Here is a 19,628-nt window from a genome sequence, read left to right on the forward strand (position 1 = left end):
AGGAAACATGACAGTATACAACCATAAATTGCTTGGTCAAATTTTTTCAAAACCCTTTCTCCATTTTGTTAGTGTATTTGTTTCCAAACACAAAATTGAGTTTATAGAGACTTCAGTTGACGCACACATCCTTTCATATATATTCACTTCTATCAAGTGATTTGCAAGTGGTGCACACTCTTGAATGGATTGTTGCTTCTCATTCCTCCTAATAAACACGAAGACCATACTTTTCACAAGAAATCCAAATTACCGGCTCCAACTCCAAAATGACAGCAACAGAGTTGATGAATTAAGCTTCATCCACTAAGAGCAAGTACGTTTTTTTTTTCCCATGTTTTAATAACACCATTTATTTAAATAATAAACAACACTTGTTGTAAAGGGAAACTTGGGGGTCGCCTAACGTAGGGTTAATTAATTGCACCAATCTTATTGTGAAATTTCTAAAAAACATAAAACTTTTTAAAGATATTAATAAGCTAATACATCATCATTTTTTCAATCGAACAAATTGCACACTTATTCATAAAATCTCCCAAAATTGGTTTTCTAAAGATGAATGATAAAAAAAAAAATAAAATTAATTACTAGGCGTATCTTGGCAAGTTTACATCTCTGATACAGTCTTAGTTAGTGTTTGAGAATTTTTAGGAAGCATTTTTGATTTTTTTTAGACAAGTTATTGATGCAATTAGCTTTGTAACCAGGATTTTCAATCTGACAGCAGAAATACAAAACCCAACAAATTATTTATTCAGTGTGTTTTGTGGGCTTGACCTTTAAGTTTCAACTGCATGGAAGCCAAATTTAAAGCAAAATCCCTGCTGATAGTTGCTCTTCCGGCTCATGAGTATAAGATATATAAACACGCAGTTGTCTAAAAAATTCAAGGTTTGGTCCACGAATCGCCAATATTATACCACAATTTCTTCAGACCATAACCAGCAAAAGCTCATTTTCCTGTTACAATCATGCAAGAAAACTTCTCAAACTGCTCAGATTCACGTTTCAATGATCAAAGCTGGTCTCGACCACGTTCCATTTCCATTGAGCAAGCTTCTTGCACACTCTTCATTGCAAGACATCAGCTACGCAGACTCTATTTTCGAGAATGTAAAAAGTCCAAACATTTATATGTTTAATGTAATGCTTAGAGGGTATTCAATCAGCGACGAACCGAAATTGGGTATTGTTTTATTCAACCGCATGAGGGTTCAGTGTCAGAGTCCAGATTTCTTGTTTGATCAGTTCACGTATGTTTCCGTTTTGAAATGTTGTGCTTGTTTGGTGGCGGGTTGGACTGGGATTGGGGTTCATTCCATTGCTCTGAAATCTGGGTTCGATTTGTTTGTCAATGTGAAGAACTCGCTTTTACATTTTTATTGTGTTTGTGGGGGGATCGAAGATGCCCATCGGCTGTTTGTTGAATTGGGTGACAGAAGGGATTTGGTGTCGTGGAACATTTTAATGGGTGGCTATCTTTGTGCGTCTAAATTTGATGTGATTATTGATTTGTTTATGAAATTGTATAGGAATGGTTTTAGTGTTAGTGTGACTACAATTCTTGGCGTTTTATCAGCTATTAGTGAAACAAGAAATGTTTCCTTAGCAAAGTGCATACACATGTTCTGCTTAAAACTTGGGTTTTTGTTGGATTTAAACGTGGCCACTTCTTTGATTTCTATGTACGGGAAACAAGGATTCATTGATTCAGCTAGCCAGATCTTCGATGAAACCAATGTCAAAAATGATGTTGTTTTATGGAATTCTTTAATCGATGGTTACGTGACTACTGGCCTTTTAGAAGAGGCGTTGGAATTGATTCGTTCAATGGAGCAGAGCAGGTTGAAACCTAATTCCTCTACTCTGGTAAGTTTGCTTTCTGCTTGCTCTGCATCCGGGGCCCTTGCTCTTGGTCAATATATACATGATTATGTGAAAGAGCTACGGTTGGAATTAGATGTGGTACTTGGCACTGCCCTGGTCGACATGTATGCGAAAACTGGATTGCTCGAGAAGGCAACCAATGTTTTTGACAAGATGGAGAACAAAGATGTAAAAACTTGGACTGCCATGATTTTGGGTTTGGGGGTTCATGGCCAAGCAAAACGAGCAAATCTGTTATTTCACCGAATGGAGGAACAGTGTGTGCCCAATGAGGTAACGTTCTTGGCCGTACTGAGTTCTTGTAGTCATGGAGGACTGGTAATGGAGGGGATAAGCTGTTTTAGAATAATGGTCACGAGGTATGGCCTGAAGCCGAAGACTGAACATTACGGGTGTCTAATCGATCTTTTGGGACGTGCTGGATTGCTGGAAGAAGCGTATGATCTGATGAAGGAGTTGACATTAGAGAAGGACTCCACTGCTTGGCGTGCATTGCTTGGGGCGTGTAGAGTGTATGGGAAAGTTGATTTGGTGGGGCGTGTGAAGCGAGAATTGGACAAAATTTGTAATGAACATCCTGCTGACTTGCTTAGTGTCAGCAGTACCTATGTCGTGGCGGGGATGATACCACCGAATGGATATGAGTGGGGGAGAGATGATCAGATGGTGAAAAAGGTGAAATCTAAGCAATCTGGAAAGAAGGAAGCTGGACTTAGTACTGTTGAGTTGAGTAACTACTAGCCAGAATTTTTGGTGACACAAGGCAACCAGTTCACTAGCATACTACAACATTTTGTGTCTGAAACTTCTAATATATTTGTGGTATATTTGGATTGTGGTATATTTAGACGTGTTCAGAGCAAGGAGATCCCCAAGTGATCGAAGAAAATATTTTGATGTGGGGAAGCCGTGACCGTCGAGTGATAACGAGTGCCGTAGCTTCTTGATGAAGTCGACCCTTTCCACATACCATCTGATTGCGTGTGGGTTGATGCCCATGAGAGAACGTCAAATCAAGGCCAAGATATGGGGAGAGCAAGAGTCAAAAAACATGAAATGAACCAAAACCTATCAAGCCTCGGTCGAGTGAGCACGTTAGGATATCTGAGGTACAAGCAGAGTTAAACTTCTGGGAATTGCTCATGTTTTTGTTCGAAGGTATTTAATCTTCTCCAGCGGTATTGTTTTTTATCTGGAAATTGGAACAAAATATGATTGATGCAATGCTTTTTCTCCATTACTGTTTCAAATGCAGTTCATATTCAGTTTTGCCTGATCCAATTCAATTTTAGTATCACCCTTTTCATCATTATCGTAATCTGAACATCATTAATTTTCCCAAGACATATGACGTATTGGAGAATGAAATTGCGTATGCACAAACATTTTGTTAAAACACAATATTCGAATATCAGCCACTGAATACACATGGGAGAAAATCTCAAGAATTTTTTTTTAGAAACGAGCAATTTAGTTATTTCTAGGCCACAGCAAAAAGAATGAGTGTTTGTTTCAATGGACGGGGCCTGCTACAATTGTAATCATGCTACAGCATTACATTACAAAAATAAAACGCACAGGCGAAAAATAGTAATATCAGCGTTCTCTTGACACCAATCAGTGCGCTCCTACGAGAGATTAGTGTTTCCACAGTGGTAATCGACCGATGCAATTTTAGAAACTCGATACCTCTAAATTTCATTGGAAAAATCAATAAACAGCTCAAAACCCACCTAAACGAGTGGCAAATGGCTGATCTTAAGCAATTCGAACTACTTTTTTTAAAAATAATAATAATTTTATTAGTTTTTTTTAACATGTCAACATGGTTGAACAAATTTATGCAAATTTTATTAAAATAAAATATATACATAAAGAACTTATGTACGTTAATAAACATGGTTGGAAAAAACTTACGAATTTTTTTTGCAAATTTATGAATATTTTGACTAATTTTGGATATTATAAAATATTAAATATATATAAATATATATATATATATATATATATATACAATTTTGCTATCTTGCCCACTCACCGTGCCCACCTAATGTGCCCACCATGAGGTGACACTCAACTATTGGATGTGATGAATTGTGCGTCCAATAGTTGAGTGTCACCTCATGGTGGGCACATTATGTGGGCACGATGGGTGGGCAGGATAGCAAAACTCTATATATATATATATATATATATATATATATATATATATATATATATAAATTATTTTAAAAAAAATCATCTAGACGTTGTCCAAGCGGGAGCTTAGGCACCTGGGGACGTTAGGCGGCCAACCGCCTGCCCACCTACCGCCTAGCACTTTTTTTACAACCTTTGCTAACATGTATATGCATGATAAACTTTAAAATCACAATTTCATTACCCATTAAAATTAAAAGCAACATGCAAGATAATAAAAAGGTAAATATTGCATCTATCACCACATTCTAATCTAGCCTTTTTTTTGTTGTATGATCTACCCTGTTTAAACTCCCAATAGAAACATTATCACCGATAGAACGAGGCTAGAACGTAGAGCATGAGCGCTGTTGAGGCAGTTACGAGCAGTTCCTGAGACGAACAGAGTTAAATCGCAATTAATTTGCTGAATTTTTTAAATGTTATGATGCATGTCATTTTGCGCAAATGCTAAGTTTAGGCCATCTAAATGAACAACAAATCATTCACTCGGTTTATCACATTTCGTGTCACACTTGGCAGAACTTATTAAATTTTCCCCACGTGCCTCATAGAGGCAGAATTTAATAAATTTTCCCCACGTGCCCCATTCTATGACTATCAGGCACGACGAACATCCAGTTGGTGTGTACAGAACATTCTTTCAAATGCATCTCTGATTTGGCCATTTTCAAATATCTAATCCAAAGAAAGTGTGGTGAGTGACATGGTTATTACCTGGTTGTTGTACAAGAAAACTGGTATATGGCCAAATGAGTATTCAACTACATTCAGAATACCAGTATACCCCTGCAATTCAACATCAGCGAAACTGTCAATTATTCAAACGAGCCAAATAGGCAGAATACAACTTTAACCTAAATAACTGGATTTTGTAAATCATTGAGCATATCTGATTTACGCAAGGATGAACGAACCATAATGATTCAGGAAACTGGTGATCATTTGAGAAATAGTTTATCGTAAAAATAATAATTAATGAATCAAATACTGCAAATCCTGCTTAGATAAGTCATGCCAACTTTTAAACTGAATATAGAAAATTTGTCACAGATCAGATAATGGGCATCTGTCACTAGTATGTGGAATAAGGAAGCAAAAAGAGAAACCTGAAATATTATCAGAAACACCTAAAATGACTCGATGTATTACTACCTTCAATGGAAAAGGTCAGGTCCCATGGGGGAACTTGCTACCGATAAAAAAGATTTGATAAGTAGAGAACAAAAGGACACTGCATGGCTATTATAGTTGTTCATGGCAACTGAGTGTATCCTTTTCAAGTTATAGCCAATTTAAAAGCGATGACAAAGAACTCGCCACGATGCCATTGTCAATCTTGATACATTTTTATTTTCATTTCAATCTTGTCGGATAAGGAAGGGTGTGGAGGTTGTCCGCTCATGCCAAATGCAATGTTATCTAGCAAGATGTTAGTATATATTAATGAAACTTAATTTTTCACCAACTAACCTTTTGAACACATAGAACAGCGGAAAGATCAATACAAATCAGAAATGTGACCTCATTACAAATAAGATTATACGTTTCATCTGACCATGAACTCATAAATAGATCCAATATTTTAAATTCAGGCATCTCACATGCACATGGTGTCAATACAAGCTTCAGGTAAAAAAAAAATAATTGCTAAGCTTACCAAAGAAGCAAAAGCTACGGTACCAAAAACCAGGGCCAGAGATCGGAGTAGCCTTTTTCCCATTCGCAGCATTCTTCCTTCATCCTCACCTTCTTCCTGCATATAAAGATAAATTATAAGCGTCACGTTGAAAATTATTCTACGTCGATCTTTCCCTAAAACGAGAAAATAAGCCTTTTTAGGGACAAATCAACCACACGTGTAAAAGCATTCAACAATTTTGTCTCACAACTTTACCGTAAAAGTGGGAGATGAGGGGGGTTCAAATGCTTTTAACTTCTCAAAAATTCGATAGACAAACACAAAGGCTATAAATTGCAAAGGTTTATACTCTGCGCTACGCTTGATAAATATCCAAGCTGTCTGCAAAATAAGGAGAATATGTAGTGATCAGTCAGTGACCCAGTGAAATGCCAAATAATAGTCAATCTGTCCCACTCTACCTCCTAAATTCCAGCATGGGAAACAAAACGGAACCCAACAAAAAAGGTAAACCACTGCTAAATTCCTACTTACGAATACAGCTGATATTGCCATGTTAATTCGCATATCTTTAACCTCAGATTTGGAAAACCTGAAATATTGATGAAAGAATAGAAGATAGTCACGTTATGGCAATAAAAACTGTTTCTAAGCTGCATGAGGAAATGAGAAATGGATGGAAAGGTAAAATAGAACTATGAATCAAAACTTGAAAGCTAACAACACTATTTCCAATCACCAGAATATCTATCACACAGATCCATGGAAAGAGTTTACAAAACCAAATAATGATATATAATCTAGAGTAAGAATGATCTAATAACAGTTACTAGCTAGTCAAGCTAAAAGTTTTGTTCATTTTTCTAAATTAAAGAATGAGGTATGAAGGTTAAAGACAACAAGCAGTTGACTAACTTGCAATAGGATTAATATCCAAAATACATGTTGGCATTGCTTGATAAAGACATACCTTGGGCCCCATGAGACAATTGGCTGCTTATCAGCATACTTTATATCCTTTGAAACCTGAAATTTGTTAAAAAACAAAATTAAAAAAAAAACAATAAAAATAAAAAGCAAATATTAGATCGAAGGAATCAAATATTAACAAAGAATCATTTGGTTGCAAACTACAATGGTGTACAAGAAATGAATTCTTATCGACCACAAGATCTACTTGCTGATAGACAATCATATTTGGCACCAAGCGTCTTAAGCAGGGACGAAACTAGAAATTTGGGTCGAGGGGGGCTAAGTTTTATATTAAAAAATTTATCGATAAAAAATTAAGGGACTATCCTATATATATTGTGTTATCAGGCTCTTAATTTATTTTCCTGATTTCTTGAAGGCCACTAACACTTTTAATAACCCAAAAAAAACTAAATTTGATTATTTATGCTTAAAAAATAGTATTATATTGTATTTTAATATTTGGATTTCTTTAACAAACATTTATTTAAAGGTTTGATGAAATAAATTTGTTATTATTTATTTTTAAAATATGTTTTAAAGTTAACTTATATATAATATTTTCATAAATTTGGGTATAATTTTTGCAAGTTAACTTATTGGGTTATATATATAACCCAATAAGCATGGTGGGCTAGCCTGGGCTAGAGCCAAGGCTAGCCCACCACTATGGTCCGTCTCTGGTCTTAAGATTCCTAATTAAGTTGTTTTTTTCCTGAGAAAGTGTACACATGAACTATTTCTTTATTAAACCCTAAACTTATATTGCTCTAAATTGCCAGAACACAAAGTTTGCACCTTCTAACCACCAAACACAATTTCCAGGGAAAATTTTGGTGGATCCACATAAGACTAGCATATGGTCCTTCCATGAGATTAACTGTCCTGCTAATGCCTTTTGCTTGTGTTTGAGGTTTTCTTTCTTGTAGGATTGAGGAGTGACAATTTCTTAGACGGAGAACTTTACGAAATGACTTCTCTGATATATATTCCCTCAAGAAACATTTGAAGTTTAAGTTTTTGAAATCAAATTATTTCAAATCCATAAAGTAAATCCATTATGATTTCATGATCAATCTCACAAATCTCTCCAGTCAAATCAAACTAATATATGCAAATGCAGCCTTACAGATAAAAGAGTACTTGGAATTAACTTGTTTACATATGACATTGCATGATTAACCTTCTTCCTTAAGTTATGTTAAGGAGGCAAATCCGTAACCAGTAATTCATGAGGCTACTGATCTCAATATTAAAAAATTGAGAAGCATACCAAAATCCATACCTTAAACGTACCGATTGTCTCACCCTTCTTCCTTTTCGTCAGCTGCGACATCATTATTGCGTCATAGGCCTTTTCTAACTGAAACAGACAATTTATGAGTAAATTTGTGGGAATTTAAAGTTTAGAACATACAAACATCTTCTGAATACATTTAACAAAAATTATAACGGTAAAATAGATTTATAATTAACCTACTCGGGTGGCTGTGGCTTCGTCACCTCTCCTGTTAGCATCCTTTAGCTTTTTTGTATAAGCTGCCTTTACCATATCAAATCCCTCGAGGGGATTCACACCTATAACCTGGATGCAAAACACAAATTAGTCAAGCAATTATACAGCGGTTGGACATACTGGGAGCCCGGAGCAACCTAGAGAAAAACATTTTCGAAGTTGGCAATTAAAATATCTGTAAATCCAAGTGACTGGGCCACCCCTAGATAACACAAATGTAGCAAACAAATAGGTAAATGTGCATACTAAATCACCTCGTATGGATTAAAATCACTGTTTGCGCCGGAACTACCGGCGGCTGAGAATGCAGCACACACCACTCCTTTGCTGCTCACTGGGTAAATCCTTGAAATCCTGAAGACAATAACACCGATATCCTCAATTCAAACGGAGTGGAAAAACTAAACTAAGGTAAAGTGAATTCTCATGGCACTACAAATGCTGTACCTGAGAAATGAAGTGGGAAATTGACCTAATGGAGGTAAACCGCCTTTGAGGAAGCATCTCCTAGGAAGCAATTGCGAAGTGTTGGGGATTTGGATCCCTGGTAAAGCCATGAATTCGAGGAATTTTGGTGCTTGTAGGAAATGTGGTCGACTTTAGTAGATTGGGGATTAGGGTTCAGGTTTTATGGTGGATTTTTTTTCCCGAATTTCGATTATTTGGTTAAATTTATTTCAGTAGTTCATGATGTTATATATTTTGTGAATTTATGATTTATGACAATTTATAAATAAATTGTTAAAATATTTAAATGGGATAAGATAACGAAGTTTAAAAACATTGACATATCATTAGTATCAATTTGCTTTTGGACACGATTATGTCATTTGTTTTAGCTCTATTTAATCTAAATTTATTCTAATCGTTAAATAATTTTTATATCTATAAATTCCAGTTTCGTTTTTTTTAAGACATAAATTTCATTTTCTTTGGTTTACGTTTAAGTTAGTTTCTATACTAAATAAATTTTCTGGTCATCCACTCTAGAAATAATATGTTTTTCAAAAGACACAACACTAGAAACAAAAAAAACAATAATATGATTTGTTCGTGTTGTTTGAATTGGTGAAATAATTGAATTCGTAGTTAAATTATCACAGGTTTGAATTTTAGGACCGATATTTTTTTGATAGAATATATCATGTTGAACTTATGTATTTATTAATTTCTACCTAGAAAAAAAGTGTGATTATTCCATCTCCAATATGTTTTTTGAAAAATGATTGTATCCATTTCTTAGTTGAGCACCTTTTTTATTAAAATAATTATTATATTTATATCCATTTCTTAGGTGGAGACAGAAAATCAAATATTGACTAATTACGTGCAATTTCATATATTTATCTCCACAAAAATTATAAAAGATACAAGTCTTAAATTAAACTAAATAAATACATAAAATATAACTATATTATAATACTTGTGAATGCAAATTACCCTTCATAAAACTATTTCTCCCAAGAAATGGTGATTATAATTAACATTGAAATAAACATATTTTCTTAATTTGTTTATATTTTAATATCGTTCTAAAAATAAAAATTCTGCTGATTCAGACAAGATTGAGTGGTCCCCGAATTCTCAGACAAACCAAGCAATTCTTCCAAATACTCCGACCCCAAATCCTCCAAAACCAACATATTCTCTTTAACACTAACTTCACCACTTTGGTATGTCTTTTGTTTCTTACTATTAACTTTTCTTTGCATGGAGTATCTCTTCTTCAATGCCAACACCGGCGAGCTCCCGGCCTCGAAAGTGCACCACCCCATTTCTCTAAGAGATTCATACACCACCTCCGCCGGGAAATTGAGCACCGCCGCATTGCCACGCAAAGCGAACGCCGCCTGATCGTATGCCAGCGCCGCTTCCTCCGCGGTGTCGAACGTCCCTATCCATACTCTCACGCTGTTCCTAGAGGAGTCCCTTATCTCCGCCGCGTACTTCCCCCACGGCCTCATCCTAACACCTCGATACATCGGTTCTTTGACGGACTCCTCGACAAATTGTCCCGTACTACTACTACTACTCGAGTGGTACGGGTCGACCTGATCGTGACCATCGGATAAAACTCCGTACAGAACCATATCTTCGGAGTCGTTCTCATTGAAAGGAAGGAACTGGGATTCAAGAGAATTATGAGGTGCACCATATGATGAATACGAATACGAAGACGAATCGGGTACGAAATGAGAGAATGGGTAATGTAGATAGGAAGAATCCATGAATGAATATGAAAAGTTTGTCTTGTGTATATAGATAGATATATAGGCTATAGCTGGCTTGATTAGATACAGATTTGGAGTACTAGGGGTGTTTGAAGTCTTGGTTTTGATTTGATTTCAGTTGGTCTAATTTGGTTACGTGAGAATTCTAGTTTCTGGAATTTCAGACAAGTATATATAGGGAGCGGGGAATGCAGTGGTACTAGCTAGGACAAAAGTTACGTTCTTGTAATAATGGTCTACAAAATTTATATCTTCGTCATTATTAAATATATAATTGGTTGCACGTGGGTCAAAGCATAGTTTGACCGTGGCGGCATGTGGTGACGTCAGCAAGGGGTTTGGGTTGAGGTGGGGTGTGGTTTGTGCTACTATTTGGTCCACAGTCCACTTGGAAAGAAGGGTGATTTGTGAAGTGGCCAATTGGCCATGATTGATTTCACAGGCACCAATCCAAAAGTAGGCCCATCAATATTATATTTTAGTTCGATTATTTAAATCGGTTGTCGAATTATCTGATATATATTGTTACCATTCACATCGATAATATTGCAATTAATTTGAAAATTTAATATTTCTAATTTAAAATTGGTTTAAACTACAATAGTAAAATCTAAATCCTAATTCTATTTTTATTTCAAAAAAAAAAAAAATCCTAATTCTATTTAATAATATGTATATATGTGTGTATGCCAATGTGTGCGCGCACGTGGGGTTTCAAACTTTTAATTATCACTGGCTATCGATGCACCTGTGGTACATGTGCAATTTCGATATTGACTATTTTGATAAGCGGTTCTTTTAAATTGAAAATTATAATGGATATTATCAGATAATACAGGGATTGTAATTTTGACCGACTATTTTGTCATTTATCATTAAAAATCGATGAGTATTTTTAAGGGTGGATATGTAATTTGATTTTGATGTTATCTTGATGGACCAAATCGATTAGTACAAGTGTATCACGCTTTATATATAGTATATATATATTGTGAAATGGATTGATATAGTGGGGAACTTTAGTATTGTGATGATGAATTAATTGGCTGCTTGGCCTCACATGTCCATGTACATACATTAGTAATGTTACTAGCTATTTGAACTTGTGGAGAAGTTTGACCATTTTGATAATTACTTGTGCATGGTTTGAACTTGTGGGGAAGTTTGACCATTTTGATAATTACTTGTGCATGGTCAAAAGTATTATGTGTTGTCATTCTATCTTAAATTTTCAAATAAAATATGAAGTTGGTGCTCGAGCTAATGTTACTTAACCTTGAGTCGAGCTTTGATCGGACTAATCATATCCCTAATTTCGATAGCATCATTTTATAGTCATGTTTTTTTTTTTTTTGCCAACTTTATAGTCATGTTAAACATCGTGTTGTTGCAATTTGCAAATATGTGGACGCTCTCACTCTTAAAGTGATGGACATTTGAATTAATTTTTTAAAAAGACGTGTCATTTACATTCATATCTAATGAGATAAACTAGAAATTGTATTAGGAGATTCACATTTCACACTGCAATCGATGAGGTCAAAAACCATTGATAACTATAATTTCGGGAAAATCGTTGTTCTGATATGATAATTTTGTAACTTGGTAATTTTGATCATATATGTTTTCAGATTTTAACACACACTAGTTTATGTCACCGTTGTATTAGTGACACATCAACGTCACATCGAAAGAGAACTAAAATTGACAAAAACAATAAAATAGCGAATCAAAACCGAAATTTGATAATATAGAAGAGTGAAATCATAAAGAGACAAATATCTAATATCAAAAAAAAATTTCCTATACTTATCGAAAATTTTAAAACATGTTAGGGGTTCGGCTATATCAAGATGCATGTATGAAACTTTTATTTTAATGAACAAATATATGGTACTATTTTGTAAGTATTATGGTCAACAAATTCCAGAAGTTTTTGAAAGTCATGAGAAGTTCAAAGATTTACTTAGTGGTCAAAAGCACCAAACAGGGGAAAAAATAATTAAATAAATAGTCTGGATTTGATGATTGAAGGGTTTGATTTATCTTGTTTGCCCCAAACGTGAAAAATAAAGTGGTCTTAAAAGCAATATCAATAAAGTTAGCAAAATTATTAGTCTTTTATAAATTATATATGTGTGTGTGAAAACAAAATATGTAAAGAAAAGCTAGTGCACGTGTGTCCGTTGACCATGGCAGACCAATTGCGATAACAGTAGAAGTTAAAACATAATTAGATTTTGAAATCCATAACTTCAATTAACTAAATGGTTTACGGCGAAACAATTTATCAAATTCATCAAATTCTAAGCTCATATTTTAATTTTTACGCATAAATAATATGATATCATTGGAGGAATTTAAAATTCTTCTCATTAACATAAAATATTACTATATAAACATATCATATTTAAAGACTATGAACATATTTAATTTTCTAAACAAGAAAGATACATTTGAATAAAAAATTTGAAATCCGCAACTTACTAACCACTTGTAATCCACAAAATATAATGAGGGTGTACTCCGAATCCTGAAAATTTGTACGTCAACAGCAATAACAGCAGCAACAAAGATGAACAAAGTCGAGGCGAGAGAAACTCTCTATCCGCAAGACGAAATTGCCCGTTAACAGTGCTCAACGTTGGCGGCAATCGTCCCTAAGATACAACGACTAACTATCGTGATATAGCAGCACTACAAATATCACGAACTTCAGCGAACGAAAATACGTTTCAACTTTTTTTTTTAGAAAGTGAGGGAGAGATTTTTCAGAAATCTGATGTATACGTTATCAGATGTTTCTGTATATCTTTTCTGTGTTATAACCACCGTATATATAGTTTTATACACGAAACAACACATTTGAAGGCGTAAGGATGCAACCCATGACAGAAAAATCACAGAAAAAAGTCGTGACTTTTCAGTCTGCAGAAGGCGCGCTCGGTCGGTTATTTTTGACCGACCGAGCGCCCTACCTTGGCAAAACATTCTGCCTCGGAAAAATAAAGGTGCGCTCGGTAAGTAAAATTTGGCGGACCGAGCGCCCAACTTTTCTGAAGCCCACTATCTCGCAAGGTGAGGGCTGCGCTCGGTCGGTAAAAATCCACCGATCGAGCGCACTAAAAATAATAAATTTTATTTATTTAATTTTTTTTAACCAAATTTTATTCAAAAAGAATAATTGATTATAAAACCTCGCATCGCTGCGCCGGCCGCGCGTGTGTGTTTGTTGCATTTATTAGCGTCTTGCCCCTTTACAAAATATCCAGTGCCCTAAGGGCCCAATCCCATAATCCAAAGTTAGATTATATAAGGTGAACAATACATTGAACATGTTTCAATGTGGGACAAACCAAAACAATTTTTTCCTCCAATTTATTTCATCAAATTCAAACTATTCCAACACAATTCAAATAAGTCTTTCAAGCCCATTTACACAATTCATTCAACATTTCCAACACAAAATATTGAGGATGATTATATACATGATTCTGTGTGTTTTTATTTAAATGGGGTTTGATTTTTGAATCAAACTTAACAACAGCAATATGAAACGAACAAAAATATCCAATAGTTTTGTTTTCGTGCGTGTTTGTTTAATTAGGCAGCTTCTATGCTACACCGCGTGTTCTTCACCCGGTGCAGCATCTGCCCTTCATGGGACATGGGGCCCACACATTTTTGTGGGCTCCAAGCCCCATGAAGGGCCAAGATCCACCGGGTGAAGAACACCCGGTGGAGCATAGAAGCTCTGAAACACCTACTACTACTAAATGCAGAAATTTTTATTTATTTATTTATTTTAAAATACTAAAAATAATACTATACATATATGCCCATACATATAAGTATAAACATGCAAGAAAAATATATCTTATTAAATAAAATACCTCAAATAATAATAAACAACTAGCAACTTAAAAATGTTTCATGCATGAAACAAAAATAGTAAGTAATACATGTTTGAAACTCTCATATGCGGAAATAATAAATAGAAAAATGCAATTTGTTTAAAGACTCAACATCATCAAAATAAATGTATCTTAAAACATCATCTAAAAACAGCAACGGTCACGGGGCCACTGATCCGTGAGCTCATACATCCTCACCACCGGTAGGAGCTACATAAAAATCATCTGTCTCACCTGTACTATATAAGCGTAGTGAGCCTAAGGACTCAACATGTCTAAACTTGAATATCAAGGTTTAAAATAATGCATCACATAATCATACTAATACATATACATGATACATGAACATGCATGGAAACATTTTTATAACATAATTGTTGAATCATAATCTTAAACATAATCATAATATTTTCTTCGTCATACATAACATAGTTGAGCATGGCATTATTTTGAAACAGTCTATGGTCCTATCCGTAAGTGTGACCTTAACTGTGCCGACTGATCAGTCTCCTGAACCAACGTACGTGGCAGTGATAAATCACCTCCTATAGTAGTAAACTACCTCATAAATCATATGGTGGATAACCACCCTTATGTAACACTACATCAATTCACATCATAAAAAATATTTTGCTGCTCAACACTTGATTATAATCATAACAGGTAAATTTTCATGAATGCATGCACTGAAAATATGTCCGTAATATATATTTAATTGATTTTTATAATAAATAGTCTTATACTTAAAATACTTTCATGCATAAAATAAATTAAATATATATTTCGGACTTAGTAATTTTCATGGGTTGGTCCAGACTGCTGATCACTCACTCTAAGCCCATTAAACTTAAATAAAAGCCCAATAGAAATAAATTCTTAATTAAATGTCATTAATCATAAATGGGCCTAAATAAAAACATTTAAGCCCATTAACTTAAGCTAAGCACAAAAATCATATTTTAGCATAAATAACTTAATTAAACTTAACTGAGCCTAAATAAAATATTTAAGTTCATTAACTTAATTAAACCCAATAAAACTCTAGACTGACCCAAAAATCAACCGACTGGCCCAAAAATTCCCATGGGCTCCCAAGCCCATAAAAAAAATCATTGTGCTAACTTAAATAAATTATTTAAGGTCCAAATAAAATTATTTGAAAGCCCAAATAATTTTCTAATTAATTACTTGGCCAAAAAAAACAATAAGCTCATTAATTGCTAAGAAATTAAAATACCCGAGCCCGGCCCACCTAGCCCGAACCCGGACCCGGACCCTACTGACCCGACCCATAAATCTCCAGACCCGACCCGGACCGCCCCAGCCCGGCCCAGCCCGAAAAGAAGCAGCCCAGCCCGAAACTCCTCCCCCTACCCCTTTCTCGGCCAGCAGCTTGAGCAGTTCCACGAGATTCATTCATGCCGCCTGCTCCGGCAACCGTTGGCCGTGAAACCACCGTCCAAACGTAGTACACTCAAAGACGTTTCCAACAAGCTAAAAATCAGAAAAAAAAAACTATGTCCTAACAAAGGAGAACGAACCTCTGCAAGTCGGCCTATCCTCGACTCACGTGCATACCTGAGCAACGCCGGGACTTTCGATCGTTCTCCATGATCCGACCACCAATGACTGTGAAACCACTTCCTAATCCTATCCAACATCTATAGGGTTCAAACCCTTTAAACCTGACCCAAAGTAGTGGCCTGAGGAAGGAGAACGAAGTCTTCTTCCTCAAAACCCTGAACCTGCGTGAGTTGTGCACCAGAAATGAAGGGATTCGTTTTAGACCCATCCAACCCCAAACCGACCACCCTACTCGACCATAGGGACCCAAAGGAACCCCTAAGACCCCTGACCAGCAGCCATGCACGCCCATAACCATAAAAACGTGAGTATGAACCATGAAAACAACCAACACATGAATCAAACCATGAATACCATCAAGTTCTTGCATATTAATCGTGAACCTCAATATCAAACAATAAAAATCTGTTAATAATGCATACATAGCTTATATGGTGTCCAAACGAAGGAAATAGACATGCCTTTTATTTTATTTAACGAAGACTATTGCGTATTCGGGCTCCGGGACGACGAACCGGCGAAAACCCTTTGAAAAGCTTTGAAGCTTGGCTATGGAGGCTGCTACAGTTGCTTGGAAACGCGAGAAGGATGGTGCCAGGGGGTGGAGGCAGCTGATGGGGTTTTTAGGCGTGGGGTAGGGAGGGATTTTTGGGATTATTTTGGGTAGATTAGGTTAATGGATAATATAATTTAATCAGATAGATAATATAGCATAAAAAACACAAATTTTAAACCCTTAAAAATACATACTAATCTGATATAAAAGTATAAATTCCGAAATATTAAAATGGGCTATTTTTAAAATTCAATAAAAGTCAATACATGGACTAATTTTGGCTAAAAATCAACCCTTAAATAAATATATAATTAAATACTAAAATTTTCTTGACAAAATACCTTAAAATATTATTTTAAGGCTCATAAAACTCATAAAATATTTTTGGCTAAAAATATTGGTATCTCGTCCGTCCACGGTCCCGTCTACGCGATCAAATCAATAAAATTCTCAAAAATCTAGAAATTCTAATATTGCGGGTTAAATGCTAAAATAAATAAAATCATGCATATAAATCACATAATAACACATAAATATCATTTAACCCGAATTTATAAAATTTAAATAATTAAATTTTCCTAATTATGCATGCGAATTTACGTATAAAAATTTTCTGGTGTTACAATTCCCCCCACCCCCTAAAATAAATTTCGTCCTCGAAATTCGACTGATCAAACTCTAATAACGGAGTCTCTCAAAACCCAATCTACTAAATCTATGATTACCTATCTAGTTCCCAAGCTTCAATATCCCAAAAGTCATGCTTCTACTGCGCACTCTGATAAACAAAGTATTTTATCCTTACGAGGTGTCCTCTTCATCTACATCAAACCTACATTTATAAACTTTCTCTACTGAAACACCTCATAAAGAGAATCATTACAATTTACTTGCATTCCACTGTAAACAAAATCTGACATTTTATACAAATCTTAGTACTATAATGAAAGTATAACCACCTACTTACCTCAACTTATACGTAAAACTCAAATATTAACTCTACTATTCATCTTCCTAAACACAATAGTCGCACTATGCCAAAACTTGTCTGATTTTATATGCTTATATAGTCTACTTATCAATCCTCCAGCACTCGTGAGCCGAACTTTTGTTCTCAAATTTGCTTAATAAAGCATAGGATTACAATATCAACTCCAATAAATTCACCTTGTAAAACTTATCCACACACTAGCCTTCTATAACAAGTCAAACATCTGCCATTCATCGCAATTTTCTTCAACTCATCCATTTACCACTACACTTCCAACTATTGAACACTTGAAAGTCTTAAATCTCGGGTGCTATAAATCCATGAAACCCAAAAAGTGAATTTAGTAGCAAACGTCATGTACAACATAACTTCTCATAACCTCAGGAATATGCTTAAAATATAAGAATTCTAATTCTGTGTATAGTTTAGGCTTAAGGCACTTAGATTTTCCTATTGGAGGAGTGAAATTCCCCGAATCGTATTTACATGTCATCGTCTCTAAATAGCGTAAACATATAACATTCGGTAGTTAATTCCATATCGTTTCCTAGTTGCCTCTACTTATAGTCCATTGAATCTGAACTCCTCAAAATCAAAATACTAAGTCAATCACCAAATAAACTGAATAATCCGCTCACAAGTATTACATGTTGGTCCCATGTATAGTCAAAACACAACTAGTACTTTTTTGCTCATGCATCACAAAAATCTTGGTGGAGACACACCTATAACATGACCTCGTAATTCAAATTTATACAACTCAAGGATATTGAAAGAACATCAATACCAATACTTATATACAATTAACACCAACCATGCGAACCCTTAAGTCTTATCAAAGATTATCCAATTCTTTATCAAACTAACTCCATGATTATTCTTATTCTCAAAGATTCAAGAACCTAATACAAAACATACTTATCATCAATTTATACCTCATATAATTAAGAGTACAAACTTAAAACCACAAACCATCAAACTATAACCTCATGGTACAAGTGTCATCTCCAAGAAAATCACGACTTTTTCGTCAAAGGAAAAACCTTAATAGTTAAATGAATGACAATATGATATCTGGGAACCCAACTAGCATAATTTGACTCATGTGGGCTTAATTCCCAAACATATATACTAGCCTCTATAAAGTAACATTTTAAATTCACCAAAGAAGAAAATGATACAACCCTCGATTAAACATTCTTGCGAGGAATCCTACTCTCGCCTCAAGCAATAATTCTCAAATAAACTTAATACCTCTTATAGGAATTTACCTTTATTGTTCTATCTTTTGCTATACCTTTATAAAATTTCCTAGATAGGCCCGCTACCTCTTACCAGCACAAACCCAATAATTTACCAATAAAATCATTCTAACTTAAAATCAATAAGTTACTACAAAAATTCGAATGACAACCCATATATCATAAATATCAAACTTAGTTTCAACAAAAATAAAACCGAATTCCCAAATTCGAAATTCCTTGTGGACAACTTGTCGTATAACATGTCTTGGGGCATACTGCATCACCACACATTCTTCACGTAAATCGCAATGCATAACTAAGTATTTTAAAACTTTGCTAACATAAAGTCTTAAGTCATAACATATGCTCCTGATAAATCATAATAAAACATTTAAAACTTACAGACCGATAGTGAGATTTCTGAGCTTCACGTGGCAGTAGGACACCCTCCAAGGATCGTGCTCTGATACCAAATGAAACACCTACTACTACTAAATGCGGAATTTTTTTTTTAAATACTAAAAATAATACTATACATATATGCCCATACACATATGTATAAACATGCAAGAGAAATATATCTTATTAAATAAAATACCTCAAATAATAATAAACAACTAGCAACTTAAAAAGGTTTCATGCATAAAACAAAAATAGTAAGTAATACATGTTTGAAACTCTCATATGCGGAAATAATAAATAGAAAAATGCAATTTGTTTAAAGACTCAACATCATAAAAATAAATGTATCTTAAAACATCATCTAAAAACAGCAACGGTCACGGGGCCACTGATCCGTGAGCTCATACATCCTCACCATCGGTAGGAGCTACATAAAAATCATCTGTCTCACCTGCACTATATAAGCGTAGTGAGCCTAGGGGCTCAA

The 19,628-nt window shown here is 34.8% G+C and overlaps 3 protein-coding genes across 3 annotated transcripts; 1 reads left to right on the plus strand and 2 right to left on the minus strand.

Annotated features, from left to right (window-relative positions):
• The first annotated feature begins 553 nt into the window (after positions 1-553).
• On the plus strand, positions 554-3,121 carry LOC140865424 (pentatricopeptide repeat-containing protein At1g26900, mitochondrial). Its single transcript, XM_073270068.1, has one exon. The coding sequence runs from the start codon at positions 850-852 to the stop codon at positions 2,629-2,631; it is 1,782 nt and encodes a 593-aa protein (XP_073126169.1). The 5' UTR covers positions 554-849; the 3' UTR covers positions 2,632-3,121.
• Positions 3,122-4,246: 1,125 nt separating this feature from the next.
• On the minus strand, positions 4,247-8,882 carry LOC140866065 (protein CHLOROPLAST J-LIKE DOMAIN 1, chloroplastic). Its single transcript, XM_073270934.1, has 10 exons — positions 8,667-8,882; positions 8,474-8,573; positions 8,184-8,288; positions 7,989-8,066; positions 6,702-6,757; positions 6,266-6,323; positions 5,987-6,112; positions 5,750-5,845; positions 4,807-4,878; positions 4,247-4,461 (listed from the first exon to the last, which is right to left on the minus strand). Exons 1-10 carry the CDS (start codon positions 8,774-8,776, stop codon positions 4,399-4,401), a joined length of 864 nt encoding a protein of 287 aa, XP_073127035.1. The 5' UTR covers positions 8,777-8,882; the 3' UTR covers positions 4,247-4,398.
• A 752-nt stretch (positions 8,883-9,634) lies between these two features.
• Positions 9,635-10,567, minus strand: LOC140863291 (ethylene-response factor C3-like). Its single transcript, XM_073266612.1, has one exon. The coding sequence runs from the start codon at positions 10,445-10,447 to the stop codon at positions 9,752-9,754; it is 696 nt and encodes a 231-aa protein (XP_073122713.1). The 5' UTR covers positions 10,448-10,567; the 3' UTR covers positions 9,635-9,751.
• Positions 10,568-19,628: the final 9,061 nt, after the last annotated feature.

Source organism: Henckelia pumila, chromosome 4 (genome assembly GCF_033568475.1).
Source record: "Henckelia pumila isolate YLH828 chromosome 4, ASM3356847v2, whole genome shotgun sequence".
Lineage (NCBI taxonomy): Eukaryota > Viridiplantae > Streptophyta > Magnoliopsida > Lamiales > Gesneriaceae > Henckelia > Henckelia pumila.

Coding starts and splice junctions, on each gene's coding strand:
- LOC140865424 (XM_073270068.1), top strand. CDS start 850: ATGAGTATAAGATATATAAACACGCAGTTGTCTAAAAAATTCAAGGTT.
- LOC140866065 (XM_073270934.1), bottom strand. CDS start 8,776: ATGGCTTTACCAGGGATCCAAATCCCCAACACTTCGCAATTGCTTCCT. Junction 8,067..8,183: donor ACGAAGCCACAGCCACCCGA/GTAGGTTAATTA, acceptor TGTCTGTTTCAG/TTAGAAAAGGCCTATGACGC. Junction 6,324..6,701: donor ATTGTCTCATGGGGCCCAAG/GTATGTCTTTAT, acceptor TCAATATTTCAG/GTTTTCCAAATCTGAGGTTA.
- LOC140863291 (XM_073266612.1), bottom strand. CDS start 10,447: ATGGATTCTTCCTATCTACATTACCCATTCTCTCATTTCGTACCCGAT.